Genomic DNA, 17,627 nt, shown 5'->3' with positions numbered 1-17,627 from the left:
ATTTTGTGTCTATCTTCGGTGTAAACCAGCATCTGCAGTTCCTTCCAACACATGAAATTCTGGGATTGTGGCACCCTTATCCTCACCCATCTTGAATTATAATTTATGTTCCTCAAAATCAAAATGTTACAAAAATGTTACAACAATTATAGAAAACACAGGAAAAGCATCCAGATTTCACAGCAATATAGTGCAGGCAGCCCATGCCATGCCATACCTTTCAGAGTCCTCTGTCAATGCTAAAATTGATTGTTGAATGCTTTTGCCTTTCCTGTGTTATCATCAGTGGTGGACTGGCCAAGTGTCAGCTTGCCCGATGGCAAGTGGGCCCCTGATGAAGTGGACCCCCTATATCAAGTGGGCCCCTGATGAAGTGGGCCCCCTTTGTCTCCTGGCAACCAATAGTTTTAGACCCAGTACGCCACTGGTTATCATTGATGTGAATTGCAATTTTAAAATGCAGGAAAAGTTTTATTTCATATTTAATCGGATATCATTGTATCTTGCTTCCAACAGCAGTGCTGGCTCAAAGGGCCAAATGACCTACTGCTGCACCTATTGTCTATTGTCTATTGTCAAACAAATTCAATTGCAGAATATGATTCTCAAAATCTTGAAAACATCTGTAAGGCAGAAGAATATCTTAGAAACATAGATACATAGAAAATAGGTGCAGGAGTAGGCCATTCATCCCTTTGAGCCTGCACCGCCATTCAATATGATCATGGTTGATCATCCAACTCAGTATTCTGTACCTGCCTTCTCTCCATACCCCCTGATACCTTTCGCCACAAGGGTCACATCTAACTCCCTCTTAAATATAGCCAATGAACTGGTCTCAACTACCTTCTGTGGCAGAGAATTCCAGAGATTCACCACTCTTTGTGTGAAATTTTTTTTTTCTCATCTCAGTCATAAAATATTTCCCCCTTATCCAATTGTTCTGGACTTCCCCAACATCGGGAACAATCTTAGAACAGCAAATCCATTTAAAGGCTGGCTTTTATTATGATGTGGAGTTTGGGGTTAATTTGTTTGACTTGATAAATTGTGCTACTTATCCAGTTCCCTGGGTAAAGACATTTTTCCTCATCCCTCTCTTAAATCATCGCCTAGTGACCTTGAAGCAATCCTCACTTGGTCTGTTGAGCAGTTTTGTCCATAATTCAACATGAGCTGTCCATGCAGATTATGCCTGGAACTGTGGGCAGATGCACAGAGCTCTTATCGGCTGAAAGCTTGAAATCAGAATAACTGAATGCTAAATGGTATTTTCAGCTTTCAGCTTGGGTTTTACAACACATTTACAACACATTCACACGTACACACACACACACACATGTACACACACGTACACACACATACACATGTACGCACACACACACACACACACACACACACACACACCCATGCACACACGACTGTGCAAATTCAACACCCGTGCACAAACATGGGCACATCCATGTGCACAAGGACACACATGATCACATGTGTGGGAGTACAAGCAGGTTTCGAAGATTTAGATCAATGACAGAGAAAGAACACCTCAGGATTGCAAATGAAACTAAGTTAATTTCAATATAGTGAATACGATAAAAAGACTAGTGAAGGATTAAATGAGTCACGAGTCTCACGTTGGGTCTTCACTGATACTGATACGAACGGTGGCTGCTAGCAAAACGTCTCATGCCTTTGGGGCGGTACAGTGATGCAGCGGTGAAGCTGCTGCCTTACAGCACCATAGGCCTGAATTTGACCCTGACTAATGGTGCTGTCTGTGTGGAGTTCTCCCTGTGATTTGCGTGGGTTTCCTCTCTTTTCCTCTCCCATTTTAAAGACATGCTGGTATGTAAGGTAATTGGCCTTTGTTAATTGTTCATAGTGTGTAGGCTAGAACTAACGTATGGGGTGATCGTTGTTCGACGTGGACTCGGTGGGCCGAAGGGCCTGTTTCCACACTGTATCCCTAAAATGAACAACTAAAGCTAAGCCTTTCCACTGCATGCTGAGGACTCCGTAACATGGGCTTGGTTGGAAAACTCAAAGGGTCCGGACACCTTTTGGGATTGCGATCCAAGAAGAAGTCCAGTGACTTGTCTTGCAGCATGCACTTATATACTCAGTAACCCACGTGTTGTCCCTAATCTCCATGTATCAGTCAACTGCGTCTTTGAAACTAGGAATCTTCCTTAGTGATGACATAGTGGTTATTTATTGTGGCAGAAATTGAGCTGATCTCAGATATCTCTGGAAGAAAAGACTTACTAGAGCTGCTGGTAGAGTTGCTGCCTCACATGGTCAGAGACCCAGGCTCGAGCCTGACCTCGGGTGCTGTCGGTGTGGAGTTTGCACGTTCTCCCTGTGACCGCGTGGGTTTCCTCCGGGTGCTCTGGTTTCCACACGCATCCCAAAGACATGCTGGTTTGTGGGTTAATTTGACTCTATAAATTGTCCCTTGTGTGCAGGGAGTGGATGTGAAAGTGGGATAACAGGGAATCAGTGTGAACGGGCGATCGATGGTCGGTGTGGACTTGGTGGACCTAAAGGGGCTGTCCCACTGCGGCGACCTAATCTGCGAGTTTAGAAGAGTTTGCCCTCGACTCAAACTCGCAGCATGGTCGACACGTGGTCCTAGGAAGTTCAAATATGGTCACTGGAACTCTCCTTCATGCTCGAGGGAAGTTCCTGCATACTCACGGCCTCAATTTGGTCGAGATAAAGTTTCCAGCATGTTGAAATGTTTTCCGCGAGTAAAAATTGGTCGGCATGGTTCTTTTGACGTAGTGCAGTGGAGTGAAGTCGCTATTTAGTTACAGGCAGTCGAGGGCAGCCGTAGGCAATCTCCTTTGCTGACCAGGCATTTAAATTGGCTCATTGGAGTTTTCAGGACCCAGGAAAACCGACCGATAGGTTAAATGCCCGCTAAACTTTATTATAAGTTGTCTGTCTTCTTAAAAGTGTCTCCACTCCCCCCTGCTTCCCCTCTCTCCCCTTCTCCCCCCTTCTCCCCCTTCTCTCTCCCCCTCCTCTTCTCCCCCTTCTCTCCCCCTCTCCCCCCTTCTTCCCCCCTTCTCCCCCCTTCTCTCCCCCTTCTCCCCCCTCCCCTTCTCTCCCCTTCTCTCCCCTTTCTCTCCCCTTCTCTCCCCTTCTCCTCTTCCCCTTCTCCCCTTTCCCCTTCTCTCCCCTTCTCTCCCCTTCTCTCCCTTCTCTCCCCTTCTCTCCCTTCTCTCCCCCCCTCTCTCTTCCCTTCTCCCTCCCCTTCTCCCCCTCCTCTCCCCCCTCTCCCTTCTCCCCTTCTCCCCTTCTTCTCCCCTTCTCCCCACTCCCCTTCTCTCCCCTTCTCTCCCCTTCTCCCCCCTTTTCTCCTCTTCTCTCCCCCTCTCTATCCCCCCCCACCTGGCTCTCCATGGGACTTACCGTACACTGTGCAGCCGTCTTTTACCTTCCTGTTCATCGTGGGTGTGAATTTCAGTCAGCGCTCCCCCGCTGTCCCAGGCCCCCGCCTTTGCGATGTGTTTGTCTGCGCGGTCGGTCGATCTGGCTCGCGGTTTCATCACTGACGGTCGATCCAGCTCGAGGTTTTTCGAGCGAGTGCCCTCGAGCTTGAAGGTCGAAGACAGTCACTGAAAGGTCGCGTTAGTGGGACAGGCCCTTTACATCCTACCCAAGATCCATGCTTTATTTATAAATTAAACTAAACTAAACTGCTACTATACATCCATGAGGGCGGCATGATCGAACAAGGTCTCGTAATTTTCCAGTATCTGCAAGTATCCTCAGCACCTAATTGTTTTCATAGGTAAGTCTGCTTGCCTGAGGTAAGGACAGATAAAGACGGGTAATTCTACTGTTATTGGCTGAAAAGACTGTTTTAAGCCTTGCATTACAACACACATAAACACACACACACGCATATACACACACACATGCACGCACATGCACACACACATGCACGCATATACACACACACACACACACACACACATGCACGCATATACACACACACACACACACGCACACACACATACACACACACACACACACACAACACACACACACACACACTCACACATGCACACACACCACCATATACACACACACACACAACATGCAGTAGAAACATACAGATAAAAAGATTTACAGGAGGCAAGAAATTCATGAACAAAGACAGCTGCTATCACCAAAGACCCACACCATCTTGGCTATGCTCTCATCTTGTTTGGGAAGAAGGTACAGGAGCTGAGAAATGTGATCTCCAGGTTCAAGAAGAGCTTCTTCCCAGTAACCATCAGATCTAGTATTGCTGATTATCAATTTATTGTATTAGTGAATGTTGTATGTTTATTTGTTGTGTTATTGCATTAATGGCCCTGTAACACTTCAGCATGTAAGAGTTTCATTTTTCCATTCTCATGACAATTAAGCACCCATGACTCTGGACTCTGGACTCTCAAAAACACAAATAAACATTCACCAACACATAATGTAAACACACTTATTCAAACCTGTCACCAATGGTTAACATCCATTAACCCAACAACACACACAATAGCAACACTGATTTGTGTAGCATCTTTAATGTAATGAAATGCCACAAAACACTTAACAGGACCATGATGAAGTAAACATTTGATAAGCATTAGGCACTGGTCCATGGAGAGAGGTGTCAGATGGTAAAGGTTTTAAGAGTCACCTTCGAGGAGGAGAGTGACACACACAGAGGAGAAATTCCAGAGCATGGTCAAAGTAGAATGATATATAACTAATATGGGTGGCGCAACGGTAGAGTTGCTGCCTCACAGCATCAGAGACCCAAGTTCGATCACATCGGGTTTGTACGTTCTCCCTGTGACCACATGGGTTTTCTCCGGGTGCATCAGTTTCCTTCCACATTCCAAAGACGTGCAGGTTTGCAGGTTAGTCGGCTTCTGTAAGTTGCCCCGAGTGTGTAAGATTGTATTGTATAGTATAGTATTGTATTGTATATCTATTGTCATTTCCTGAGTATTCACATACCCAGAGGAAACAAAAAAACGTTGCTCAACCAGTGTCCATTCAGTGTGCATGAAAAATAAATAGAAATAAAAATACATATATCATGAACAAATTTAACACTCTACTAAACATTCAACAGGCATTCCGATCGGCAGCGGCACGACAGTGGCTCTGCTGCAGTGTGTCCAGGTTGGTGGTTGGTGCGCGATACTTTGGCAGGGGGCAAAGTCCGTTTATCAGTCTTATAGCCTGCGGGAAGAAGCTGAGGAGCATCCTGCTGGTTTTGCAGCTAATGCTCCTGTACCTCTTCCCAGATGGCAGGATGGAGAAAATGTGATGCGATGGGTGGTAGGGATCTTTGATGATGGAGATGGCTCTGCTGATACATCTCTTCCTGTATATGTCCAGCAAGAAAGGGAGTGGAGCACCAATAATCCTGCTGGTGGTCTTCACAATCCTGTCTAGTTGGTGCCGTTCGTACGCCTTGCAGCTCCCAAACCAGGAAGTGATGCCGTAGGTTAATGTGCTCTCGATTGTCCCCCTGTAAAAAGTTCGTAGGTGTGTAGTGGGGAGACCTACACTATGCAAAGTGGGATAGATAGAACCAGTGTATGGGTGATCGATGGTCGACGCAGACTCGGTGGGCTGAAGGGTATGTTTCCACGCTGTATCTCTAAACTAAACTAAACTAAACAAGCACATGCCTCAACACTTGCATAATTTACAAAAATGCAAAAAGATAATATGCGTGGTTCAATAATCTGTGATCTTAAAGATCATATTGTGGAAATGAGTGGAGAATTAGAGTGTGACCAAATAGGTATTGACATGAAAAAGCAAAATTAAAGTTTACCTACTCTATTTTTGTCAAAACAGATGCTGCTGCATAGCCAATAATGCTTAGGGCAAGATTTGCCATTTGCACCCATTAGTAACAGGGAAATGTTATAAAAGAGAGCAGTCTGGATGCTCTGATTTCCTCCCACACTCCATGCACGTACAAGATTACCATATAACCATATAACAATTACAGCACGGAAACAGGCCATCTCGGCACTTCTAGTACAAGATGTACAAGTTTATAGCTTAATTGATTCTGTAAAAATCGTGAACTTTTCCTAGTGTGTAGGATAGTGCTAGTGTATGAGATGATCGCTGGTCGGCATGGACTCAGTGGGCCGAAGGACTTGTTTCCACGCTATATCTCTAAAATCTAAAGTCTAAATTTAAAGGTATTGTATCTAAATGCATGCTACATTTGTAAAGAGAGATGAATTTAGGACACAATTAGTTATAAATGGAAATGGAGAACAAGGTACCGAAATATTCCAGGGCATTTCACATTGAGGAAGGACAAACAATAAGGAAAAAGAGGTGGTGTACCATTATCATTAAGCAATGACTTAATTTGAAAGGATAGTTTGAAAGTATTTTTGCTTGGCAGATCCAAGTGTAAAATTAGGATCAGTTTATGCAGAGCTAAGAAGCACCAGGAGAAGCAGTTGATAAGCTTCCAAATAGTTGTACTGATGTGGAATCGAATATAATCAACAAAATTAGAAATGCGTTTAACAGGGGTGATACAGTATTGGAGGAGGATTTTAATCTAAATATATCAGATGAGCAAATCAAATTAGTGCGAACAATGTAGGGGATTAATTTTGGCAAAGCGCACAAAATTGATTTCTGGATAAATTGAGGAACTACCCAGTAGAGAAGCTTTTTTTTAGATCCAATACTGAGAAAGGATGCATTAATAACGCAAAGAGGTCTCCATAATATAATAGAATTTTACATCACATTTGGAAGTAGTGCAGTTTAATCTGAAATCAGAGTTTGGAAACAATCAATCAATCAATCAAGCACAGAAGGGTGCATTACAGTAGCTTTTAAAAAAAATTTTTTAAAAAAATGGAGAAATGAGGGGCCAAGGCATTCTGACTCATCAGAAAAACTACATTCAATAATATAACAATAGAGTGGATGGATACTAGCGCAGATTTAAAGAAATATTACATGACTTGCAACAGATAGACTTTCCTTTAAGGCATAAGATCTGTAAAGGCAAAGTGGTTCATCTATGGATTACAAGGGAAGGTAATGATAATATTCACTCTGTTAGTATACTTTAGAAACAGAGCATTGAAACAGGCCCTTCTGCCCACCGAGTCCATGCCGACCACGATCACCCATCCACTAGTTCTATCCTACACACTAGGGACAATTTATCTGCTTATCATCCTATAAAACTTTGGGATGTGGGTGGAAACCAGAGCACCTGAAGAAAACCCAATGTGACACAGGGAGAAGGTAAAAACTCTGTGCAGCCAACACCCAGAGCCAGGATCGAACCCGGTTCTCTGGCACTGTTTGGTAGCAACTCTACCGCTGCACCGCTGTGCCGTCCAATCAAAGGAATAGGTTTACCTAGTTGCTGGTAAAATCAGCAAATCATGATCAAGAAGATGATAAAGAAATAGAAATAAAATTTGAAAGTAAACAAGAGAGAAACATGGAAACAGATTTGTGTATAAGTGCGCAAAACGGAAAAGTCTAGCGACTGCCGGTGTGGATTCCTGACTAACAAAGAATTTATGCAGGGTGATTAAAGGAATATGGTGTTGCCCGTCTTCACAAAAAGAGACACAAAAGACAGAAAACGGTTTTTACAGTGCCTTGTACACATGAAAATAAACTAAACCTCATCCATAAGTACCGGGAAAGCTTGGGTCCAATGTGCAAACAACCAATCTCCTGTAAATATGTTTGTAAATATCCAAACATCTTTCCTTGGATCCCATGCGATCTAAACCTTCCAGAGCAGCCTAACGTGTGGAACCTGGTCGAATGCTTTGCTAAGATCCATTGACCAAAATAGGACCCGAATAACAGTTTGAGCAAGAGTAGGGTAAAGCTAATGCTTAGATGGGGTCTTACCTCATTGTTTAGATGAGAAATGACTATGAATGACCAGCAGCCAAGGAGAATGGAAGCAGAAGGAACTGCAGATACTGGAATCATGAGCAAAACACAAAGTGCCGGAGGAACTCATCAGGTTAGGCAGCATTAGGGAATGAGCAGACAAAGGAGCAGAATTAGGTCATTCAGCCCATCAAGTCTGCTCCACCATGCAATCTTTCCTTCGCAACCACATTCTCCTGCCTTTTCCCCGTAACCTTTGACGCTCTTACTAATCAAGAACCTATCAATGTTTGCTTTAAAAATACCCAATGACCTGGCCTCCACAAACATCTGTGATTCTACAGATTCACCATCCTCTGGCCAAAGAAATTCATCCCCATCTCTAGGATAGGTATGCCCTTTTATTCTGAGGCTGCACCCTCTGGTCCTAGACTCTGTCACTACTGGAATCATCCTCTCCACGTCCGCTCTATCTACGCCTTCCATTATTTGGTAGATTCCTCCTCATCTTTCTATACTCGAGCGAGTACAAGCCCAGGGCCGTCAAATGCTGCCCTGGAAAGGTCTGCAGAAGGGTCCTGACTTGAAATGTCACCAATCCATTTCCTCCATAGAGCAGATGAATGGCTCATTGAATGAATGAATGTATGAATGAATGATTGAATGTATGAATGAATGAATGCATGAATGATGAATGAATGAATGTATGAATGAATGAATTGGTTTATTGACCAAGTATGTACATATAGAAGGAATTTGTATGTGTACAAGGAGATATAAAGAGATCTGAGTACAACTAGATTGAGAAACATTTATTTGTGAAAATGGCTTGAATATTTGAAGTGCTAATCTCTCTCTTTCCCCACCTATATATTCTTGACCATGTGCTTCCATCCTGGAAGATCATGAGTATACACAGTTTCTTCCTCCTCTGAGTCATTGCTTGCACTCCAGCTGAAATTCACAGTTGACTGAGCCTTTTATTGATGGATGGGGTGCCAATAAGAATAAAAACAAGGGTGGAGGAAGGAATTATTTCTTGGGAGTGATCGTGTTTGAGTTTAACATCACGCACCTGCACAGTATTTACTGAAATGATCTATGTTAAAACATAAGGGCAGCACAGTGACACAGGAGTAGAGCTGCTTCCTGTGTGGAATTTGTACCTTCCCCATGCGTCCCTCCAGTTGCTCCGGTTTCCTCCCACATCCCAAAGACCTGCAGGTTTGTAGATTCATTGGCCTCGGTAATTTGCCCCTAGTATTTAGGGAGTGGTGGGAAAGAAAGATAACACAGAACTAATGTGAAAGAGTGATCGATTGTCGGCATGGACTTAGTGGGCTGATTCACTAAAACTCTAAAAAAATCTTTGCTTCAAACTTCATGCCAGCCTCGGGAACACCTTCTCCCCCTGCGTTATCAGGCTTCCCATCAGATAAGGTACTGAGCAATTCACCTACACCCCATTGCGGATATTGGACATTGCTTATGGAACTGGTGGGCTACAATGCTGTTGTTACCCCTCTCACCTTAACCCTATAGCCGCTAGTTTTTGGACCCCCCCCCCCTACCCTGGGTACAAGCCTGTGACTATTCACCTTATCTAAGCCAAAATGATTTTATATAAAGCAAACATTAGCAAGGGTGTCAAAGGTTATGGGGGGGAGGTAGGAGGATGAGGTTGAGAGGGAAAGATAAATCAGCCATGATTGAATGGTGGAGTAGACTTGATGGGCGGCATGGCCTAATTCTGCTCCTATCACTTATGAAACAGTCAGCTGGAGGAACTCAGCAGGTCAGGCAGCATTTGTAGAGGGAAGAGGTCAGACAACGCTCCAGGTCAGGGCCCTTCTTTTGACCGATGGAGTTCAAACGCTGAGTTCCCTCAGCAGTTTGTTTTTTTGCTCAAGATTCCAGCATCTAGTCTCTTGTGTCTACATTTTACTGTCCCACTGCAATGTCTCCACAAATTATGCCCATTTTGGAGAAAGTTTCCCTTTGCTGAGTTCCTCCAGATGCCCTTTATGTTGTTTAAGATTCCAGTATCTGCAGTCCCTAGTTTCATAATGATTCTATAAACCTCTATAAGGTTGACTCTACAGAGACTCTGCAGTACCCTCTCTGAAGTAACTTTCCAGTTGACTACACTCCAGGGAAACGAGGCACAGCCTACTTCTGGCAAGAAACATCGTGAATGCTCCTGACGCGGTTCAGTCATCCAAGGCTCATTATCCCACCAGGTTTTGAATGTCAAGCCTTATGGAGTGAATTAACTTCTCACTGGGCGCTTTTAATGTGCTCGTGTTGTTCTGTGCACACATCCTATCAGTTAGGGGGACTGTAGGGGTGCCTTCACCACCACACTCAACCAAGTGGCTCACCACCGTTTCTGGTCCTTGCCAGTTTTATGGTGTGTAGAAGCCACCTCACACTCCTCACCATCATGGTCTGCCTTAAGTGTAACTACCCCCCAATACATTGTTTGATCAGCCGGCTGACAATGTCTTAAAGAGCACCGATAATAATGGGAAAAAAGCTTATACTTAAATTCTGGAAAAATGCGCCCACACCAACAATAAAAATGTGGATATCAAATATGTTTGAAACATTACATCTGGAAGAGATGAGATTCCTCTTAGCAGGTAAAGCAGACCAATTCCAAAAGACGTGGTCTATGTTTCTGGACCTATCTGGATATGAGGTGCAATAGTAATTTAAATAAACAAATAAATCAATAAGTGGTATCAGGACCTGGTAACGGGAGGTAAAACAACAAAAACAGACTTGGTTGGTAGTCCCCTTTCTGCGGAGTTTAATGTTATAATAGAGCGATTGTTCCTATTTTCTTTTTCTTTCTTTTCTAGGATCCATTTTCTCACTTTACTTCCTTCTCTAACTTCTTTTCTAAGGGGCTTTCTTTTCCCAACACTCTTGCACTTCACGACTCTCGCGCACTTTCTTTACTTTCCTTACTTCTACCTTTTTCTTAAAGCTCAAAAAAAATGAAGCGGTACAAAAAATGTATTAAGATATATGTGTTGTGTAGTATTGTAATTTACCGTACTTCTAATAAAAAAAAAAAAAAAAAAATAAAAAAAAAAATAAAATAAAAAAAAGAGCACCGATGTACTTGCCACGCTTCATTGTTCATGCAGCAGTAGCTTGAAGATAACAAGATGACAGTTATATAACTGGGCAGTTATCAAGGCAGCAATAGACATCAATAAATCAGCAAGCAGATGAAAGTGGAGCACTTTCCAATGGAATATTCAAAGGGGATCATTGAGATGAAGATGCCCAGGTTATCCCTTGTTAACAGGGTTGGACGTGCACTGGCTCCAGTGGCTCAGTTTACAAAGGAACGTCAGATGAACAATTGGCTATTCCATAGGATACTCCACAAAGTGCTGGAGTAACTCAGCAGCTCAGGCAGCATGTGTGGAGGGAATGGACAGGCAGCATTTCAGGTCAAGACCCTTCTTCAGACTGATTGCTTCGGGGGAGGAAGGCTGGAAAAGGGGCAGGGGCAGGACAAAGCCTGGCAAGTGTTCCGTGATCATATTGAATGGCGGTGCAGGCTCGAAGGGCCGAATGGCCTCCTCCTCCACCTATTTTCTATGTTTCTATGTAAGTGATAGGTGGATACAGGTGAGAGGGGAGGAGGTTTGATTGGCAAATGGGCAAAGTAAGTGGCAGTGGCTGGAGATAAGGAGAGAAAAGTGAAATGTAAAGACAGAGAGAGGAAAATAGGGAGATTGCCACAGGAGGAGGTGGGGGCAAGAGGGGAAAGAAGGGTGGAACAGGGAGAGACATAGCTGCATGCCAGTGTGGGCACAGGAAAGAGAGAGGGTGGGTATCAACTCAAATTGGAGACCTTAATGTTCACACTATTGGGCTGGAAGCTATCCAAGTGGAATATGAGGTGCTGTTCCTCCAGTTCACATGTCGTCTCACTGTGGCAATGGAGGAGGCCCAGGACAGAAAGGTCTCTATGGAAATGGAAAGGGAAGTTAAAATGGTCGGCAACCAATTGAATATTCCAGTTCAAACAGGGTTGAGGTGAAGAGGTTCAACCTGAAACTGGTCTATTTCCAACTCCAGGTGCTCTTCAAAGCATCGAGACCCTCCTGCAGATTGTTTGTTGTTCCAGATCAGTATGTTTCTGTGGAATTAGCTGATTTCAGTCAGGGCTGTTGAAGCATTCTACCATCAACCTGGGCTAGGAAAGAATTAAGGGGGGCATAGTGGCTCAGCGGTAGTGGCAAGGGTTCGATCATGACTATGGGTGCTGTCTGTTCGGAGTTTGTACATTCTCCCTGTGACCACGTGCTCTTTCTCTGGGTGCTTCTGTTTTCTCTCACAGTAAAGACGTGCAGGTTTGCAGGTTAATTAGCTTCTGTAAATTGTCCCTAGTGTGTAGGATAGAACTAGTCTGCAAATAATCGTTGGTCGGCATGTGCAAGGGAGGCCGAAGGGCCTGTTTCCACACTTTATCTAAACTAAACTAAGCTAAACTCAGGAATAGCTACTTCCCCACAGCCATCAGGTTATTAAACTTGGCTCGGACAAAACTCTGAACATTAATACCCCTTTATCTGTTATTTGCTCTTTATCAATTTATTTATTCATGTGTGTATTTACGTATATAATGGTATAAGGACACACTGATCTGTTTTGTAGTCAATGCCTACTATGTTCTGTTGTGCTGAAGCAAAGCAAGAATTTCATTGTCCTGTCAGGGACACATGACAATGAACTCTGTTGACTTGACTCTTTTAACTTTTTTGACTTTTGACTAAACTAAACCAAAAACATTGTCTTTAATTGGCCTCTGTAAAGTGCCTAATGTGGAGGGAGCGGATGCAAAAGTGAGATAACATAGAACCTGCATGAACGGATGATCGATGGTCAGCATAGATCTGAGGGCCGAAGGGCCTGCTTCCATTCAGTATCTTTCAATCAGAAATAAAGGGACAAGCAACATCTCAACCCAAGGTGTTGACAATCCCTCTGACTCCACATATACTGCTTGACCTGCTGAGTTCCTCTAGCAGTTTGTTCTTGCTATTTGCTTTTACCTATTCTGTGTTGGTTCTGGAATTAAGACAAAATAATGACATAATTAGAATAGAAGCTGTAAACTAAATTAGTGATTTTCTGTCTTTGTTGATGATGACAGGTGATTAAACAAAGATACGAGTTGCTTAAGATACGACACTAAAGGCATGTTTGTTTTTCTTCTTGGTTCTAGGATGTGCTGGGATTTGGGATAATTTCACCTGCTGGATGCCAGCCAGGATCAGTGAAACAATCAGCATGCCCTGTCCAAAATTATTTGGGGACTTCAGCAGCGATCATGGTCTGTATTCGAGTTGGCTTTTTTTTTTGCAACAAATATGTAGTAAAACCCTAAGGAAGTAAATCTGTGTGAGGAGCGGGGAGATGTTAGGACTGGTGATGTTTGACACGTCTTTGTAATGTGCTCACAAAAGATCTGACAAACATGCTAATAATCTGAAGACCCATGAAAGGTCACTACCCCATGACCAAACCAATGTTTCCCTCCCAGCACCTCCCTCTATCACCTTATCGAACAAAATGACGTGGGGCACACCTATGTTAGGTCTTCTGTAATATTAAGTTTGCTTTTTTGTAATCATAATCATCATAATCATAGTCATAATCATACTTTATTGGCCAAGTATATTTTGCAAGGAATTTGATTTAGTTTAGTTTAGAGAAACTGAGCGGAAACAGGCCCTTCGGCCCACCGACTCCGCACCGACCAGCGATCCCCGCGCATTAAAACAACTTTACACCCACTAGGGGCAATTTACATTTATACCAAACCAATTAACTTACAAACATGCACGTCTATGGAGTACGGGAGGAAACCGAAGATCTCGGAGAAAACCCACGCAGGTCAGGGGGAGAACGTGCAAACTCCATACAGACAGCATCCATAGTCGGGATCGAACTGAGGTTTCTGGCGCTGCAAGCTCTGTAATGGGCCCGTCCCACTTCGGCAATTTTTTCGGTGACTGTCATAGTCGTAGCAGGTCACCGAAAAACTGGACCCCCCCCCCCCCCCCCCCCCCCGTACGACAATGTCTACGACAACCTACCACCTCGTCGATGTGAAGTTACTGCAAGCTACTGACAGCTGGCGACCCATTAGGACGTCCACCTACGACCACACCTACGTCCACCCGCGACAAGCTACGACAAGATAAGACAATTCAGTCGCCGGTACCTGTCGCCGGTTGACGTAGGTTGACGTAGGTAGTCGCCAATGGAATTCACCGAAGTCAGCACCGGCGACAACCTACGCCATCCCGGCGACAACCTACGCCATCCTGGCGACAACCTACGCCATCCTGGCGAAAACCTACGCCATCCTGGCGAAAACCTACGCCATCCTGGCAACAACCCATGACAACACCTACTGAAGGAGAAGTCAACCTACGACAAATCCACGGTCGCCGAAAAGTTTTGAACATTTCAAAATCCAGCGGCGACCAGAAAAAGGCTACGATTCTTTGGGCAACTGAGGAGACGACTCACAACCATACAGGCGACACCCTGACGACCATTAGGCGACAGCCTAGTCGCCTGTAGTTGCATATAAAGGTGCCTAAGTGGGACAGGAGCATAAGGCAGCAACTCTACCACTGCTCCACCATCCTGCACTAGTAGACAATAAAGGCTGCTAAAGTAGACGTTACATGTATGCTCATACAGCTTAGCCAAGGTCTGTAAAAAATAGTAGCCTGTGGTAATATTACATTCTATGTGACGCTGCACTTCAGTTGCTTTGAATGAGTCATCCGTTTTCATCAGTGATATCTTCCAGACCGCTTAAAGATCCTGTCCAATGTCACTAATGAAAAATGTCAATTTTCTTGCACATGTCCAAGCAATTATTCAGAATCCACATTGTGTAAAAAGATTTTAAGCTTTTTAAGAATGGTTTTCAGACCTGCCATACTTAGTGGAAACATCCTCGCTGTTTCCAAAGTAACCATTCACTACAGCACCTTGTGCTGAGATTCAGATGATTCAATTAAGGTCCCACATAGTACATTATCTAGAAGGTGGGTTACATGGGATCCAAGGTGAGCTTCTTAATTGGATACAAATGTGTGTTGGTGATAGGATGGTGGGAGGTAGTGGCAAGAGGATATTGTATTAGTTGGAAGTCTGACACTGCAGGTGAACCACAGGGATCAGTAGTGGTACATTAATGGACATAAAGTGCTGGAGCAACGCAGGAGGTCAGGCAGCATCTCGAGAGAACCTGGATAGGTGACGTTTCGAGTCGAGACCCTTCCTCTTGAAGCAACTTTTGAAACCACTTTTGGATCCAATTAGCCAGCTCGGAACTCGACCCCATGTGATAGACACAAAATGCTGGAGTAACTCAGCGGGACAGGCAGCATCTTTGGAGAGAAAGAATGGGCGACGTTTTGGGTCGAGACACTTCTTTAGATCACTTTCTAGATACCATACTATGCAGGAACTTGATTGAAGAAGGATCTCGACCCGAAATGTCATCTATCCATGTTCTCTAGTGATGCTGCCAGACCTGCTGAGTCTCTCCAGTACTTTGTGTCCTTTTGTGTATTAACCAGCAGTTGCAGGTTCTTGCTTCCACAGTGATGGTACTTAGCTGTTTGTGAGATATATTAATGACTTGGATGTGGATGTTGGAGGTATGATTAGTACATTTGTTGATGACAAGTACAATTCGTAGGTTTGTGGATGAGAAGTTGACAATGTGAAGACCAAGGGTTGTCTATATAGTAAATGGCAGGGCATAAAGGAGCTATGGAGCATAGACCAGCCTGCTCCATGAGTATACACACTCTTACTCACACACACACTCACTCTCACTCACACACATACACACTCACTCACTCATTCTCACATTCACTCTCCCACACACACACACACACACACGCACTCACACTCACTCTCACACTCACACGCGCACACACACACACACACACACACACTCACACTCACTCACTCACTCTCACACTCACACGCGCACACACACACAAACACACAAGCACACACTCACTCACACACTCACACACGCACACTCACACACACACACACACACACTCACTCACACACACACTCTCACTCACACGCGCACACACACACAAACACACGCGCGCACACACACACTCACTCACTCTCACACACTCACTCACTCACTCTCACGTACACACATACACACACACACTCACTCACACTCACACACTCACACTCACACACACACACACACACACACTCACACTCACTCTCACTCACACACACACACACACACACACACACACACACACTCACACACACACACTCACTCTCACTCACACACACACACACACACACACACACACACACACCTACACACACACCTACACACACACACACACACACACACACACACACACACACACACACACACACACACACACACACACACACACACACACACACACACACACACACACACACACACGTGGTTCCCCTACCTAGAAGAGTGAATGTGTTGGACCTAGTCCAAAATACAAAACAGGAAATGCTAGCAATGTTAAATAATATTAAGGAGTGCAAACCCCCCAGGTCTGACCAAGTCTATATTTTGGAGATTGTGGGAAACTAGGGAAGATATTGTTGGAGCCCTGTCGGGGATCATTAGCCACAGGTGAGGTACGAAAGACTGGAGGGTGGCTGTTGTTGTACCTTTACCTAAGATGGGCCCCAAGGACAAGCCAGAGAACTACAGGCCGGTGAGCCTGACATCAGTGGTGGGAACGTTATTAGAGTGGACTCTGAGTGACATGATCTACCTCCATTTGGATATGCAAGGGCTGATTAGATTTGGTCAGCACAGTTTTGAGCATGGGAAATCACAGCATAGATTTGATGGTGTTTTTTTGAAGAGGTGATGGAGAGGATTAACAAGAGCGAGGCAGTGGACGTTGTCTATGTAGACTTGAGCAAAGCCGTTGACATGGTCCCAAATGGTAGGCTAGTGCAGAAGATTAGATCACATGGGATCCAAGATGAACTAGACAACCTGATTCAAAATTGGTTTTTGGAAGGGTCAGAGAGTGGGATGGGAGGATTATTGCTCTGTTTGCTGGCCTGTGACCACTGGTGTGCAACAGGTATTTGAGCTACATCCATATGAATGATTTGGGTGACAATGTAGTAACAATGAGTACATCTGTAGATGATACCAACATTTCTGGCAGAGTGGCCATGAGGAGGGCTATGTAAATGTACAAAAAAATCTGGATTAACTATGGAACAAGGAATGGCAGATGAAATAAGTGTGAGGTGCAGCAGTTGGGCAAATCAACCAGAGTTCCTTCTCTCTAGTGATGCTGCCTGTCCCGCTGCAGGTACATAATAAAGATGGCAACACAGATAGGTAGGATTGTGAAGAAGGAGTCTGGAACTTTGTCTTCATCAGTAAATGTATTGAGGACAGGAGTTGGGATGTCCTGCTACACCTACGGTATACAAGACCACAGTTAGGTCAGGTTAGTCCCGGGGAGTTCCCCCCCGCCACGGGTACCATGTAATTCTGTGCTACCTGCTCCATGGTCGCATAGTTGGCGAATTAACCGTCTCCCCCACCTGGTGTGCCAGGGGTGGAGGGGGCTGTGGACCCCCAGCAGGACCAAAGGGCGGAT

The 17,627-nt window shown here is 44.4% G+C and overlaps 1 protein-coding gene across 1 annotated transcript in view; it reads left to right on the top strand.

The window, feature by feature from the left end:
• The window catches only part of vipr2 (vasoactive intestinal peptide receptor 2), a 77,955-nt gene that overhangs the window by 19,446 nt on the left and 40,882 nt on the right, over positions 1-17,627 (top strand). The window contains exon 3 of the mRNA XM_055664615.1: positions 13,169-13,276. Within this exon, the coding sequence (XP_055520590.1) occupies positions 13,169-13,276 (108 nt within the window). The remainder of the gene's footprint in view (positions 1-13,168; positions 13,277-17,627) is intronic.

The sequence above is a fragment of the Leucoraja erinacea genome, chromosome 2 (assembly GCF_028641065.1).
Source record: "Leucoraja erinacea ecotype New England chromosome 2, Leri_hhj_1, whole genome shotgun sequence".
NCBI lineage: Eukaryota > Metazoa > Chordata > Chondrichthyes > Rajiformes > Rajidae > Leucoraja > Leucoraja erinaceus.
Note: the sequence above shows the minus strand (reverse complement) of the source record. Positions and strands in the feature narration are given on the sequence as shown.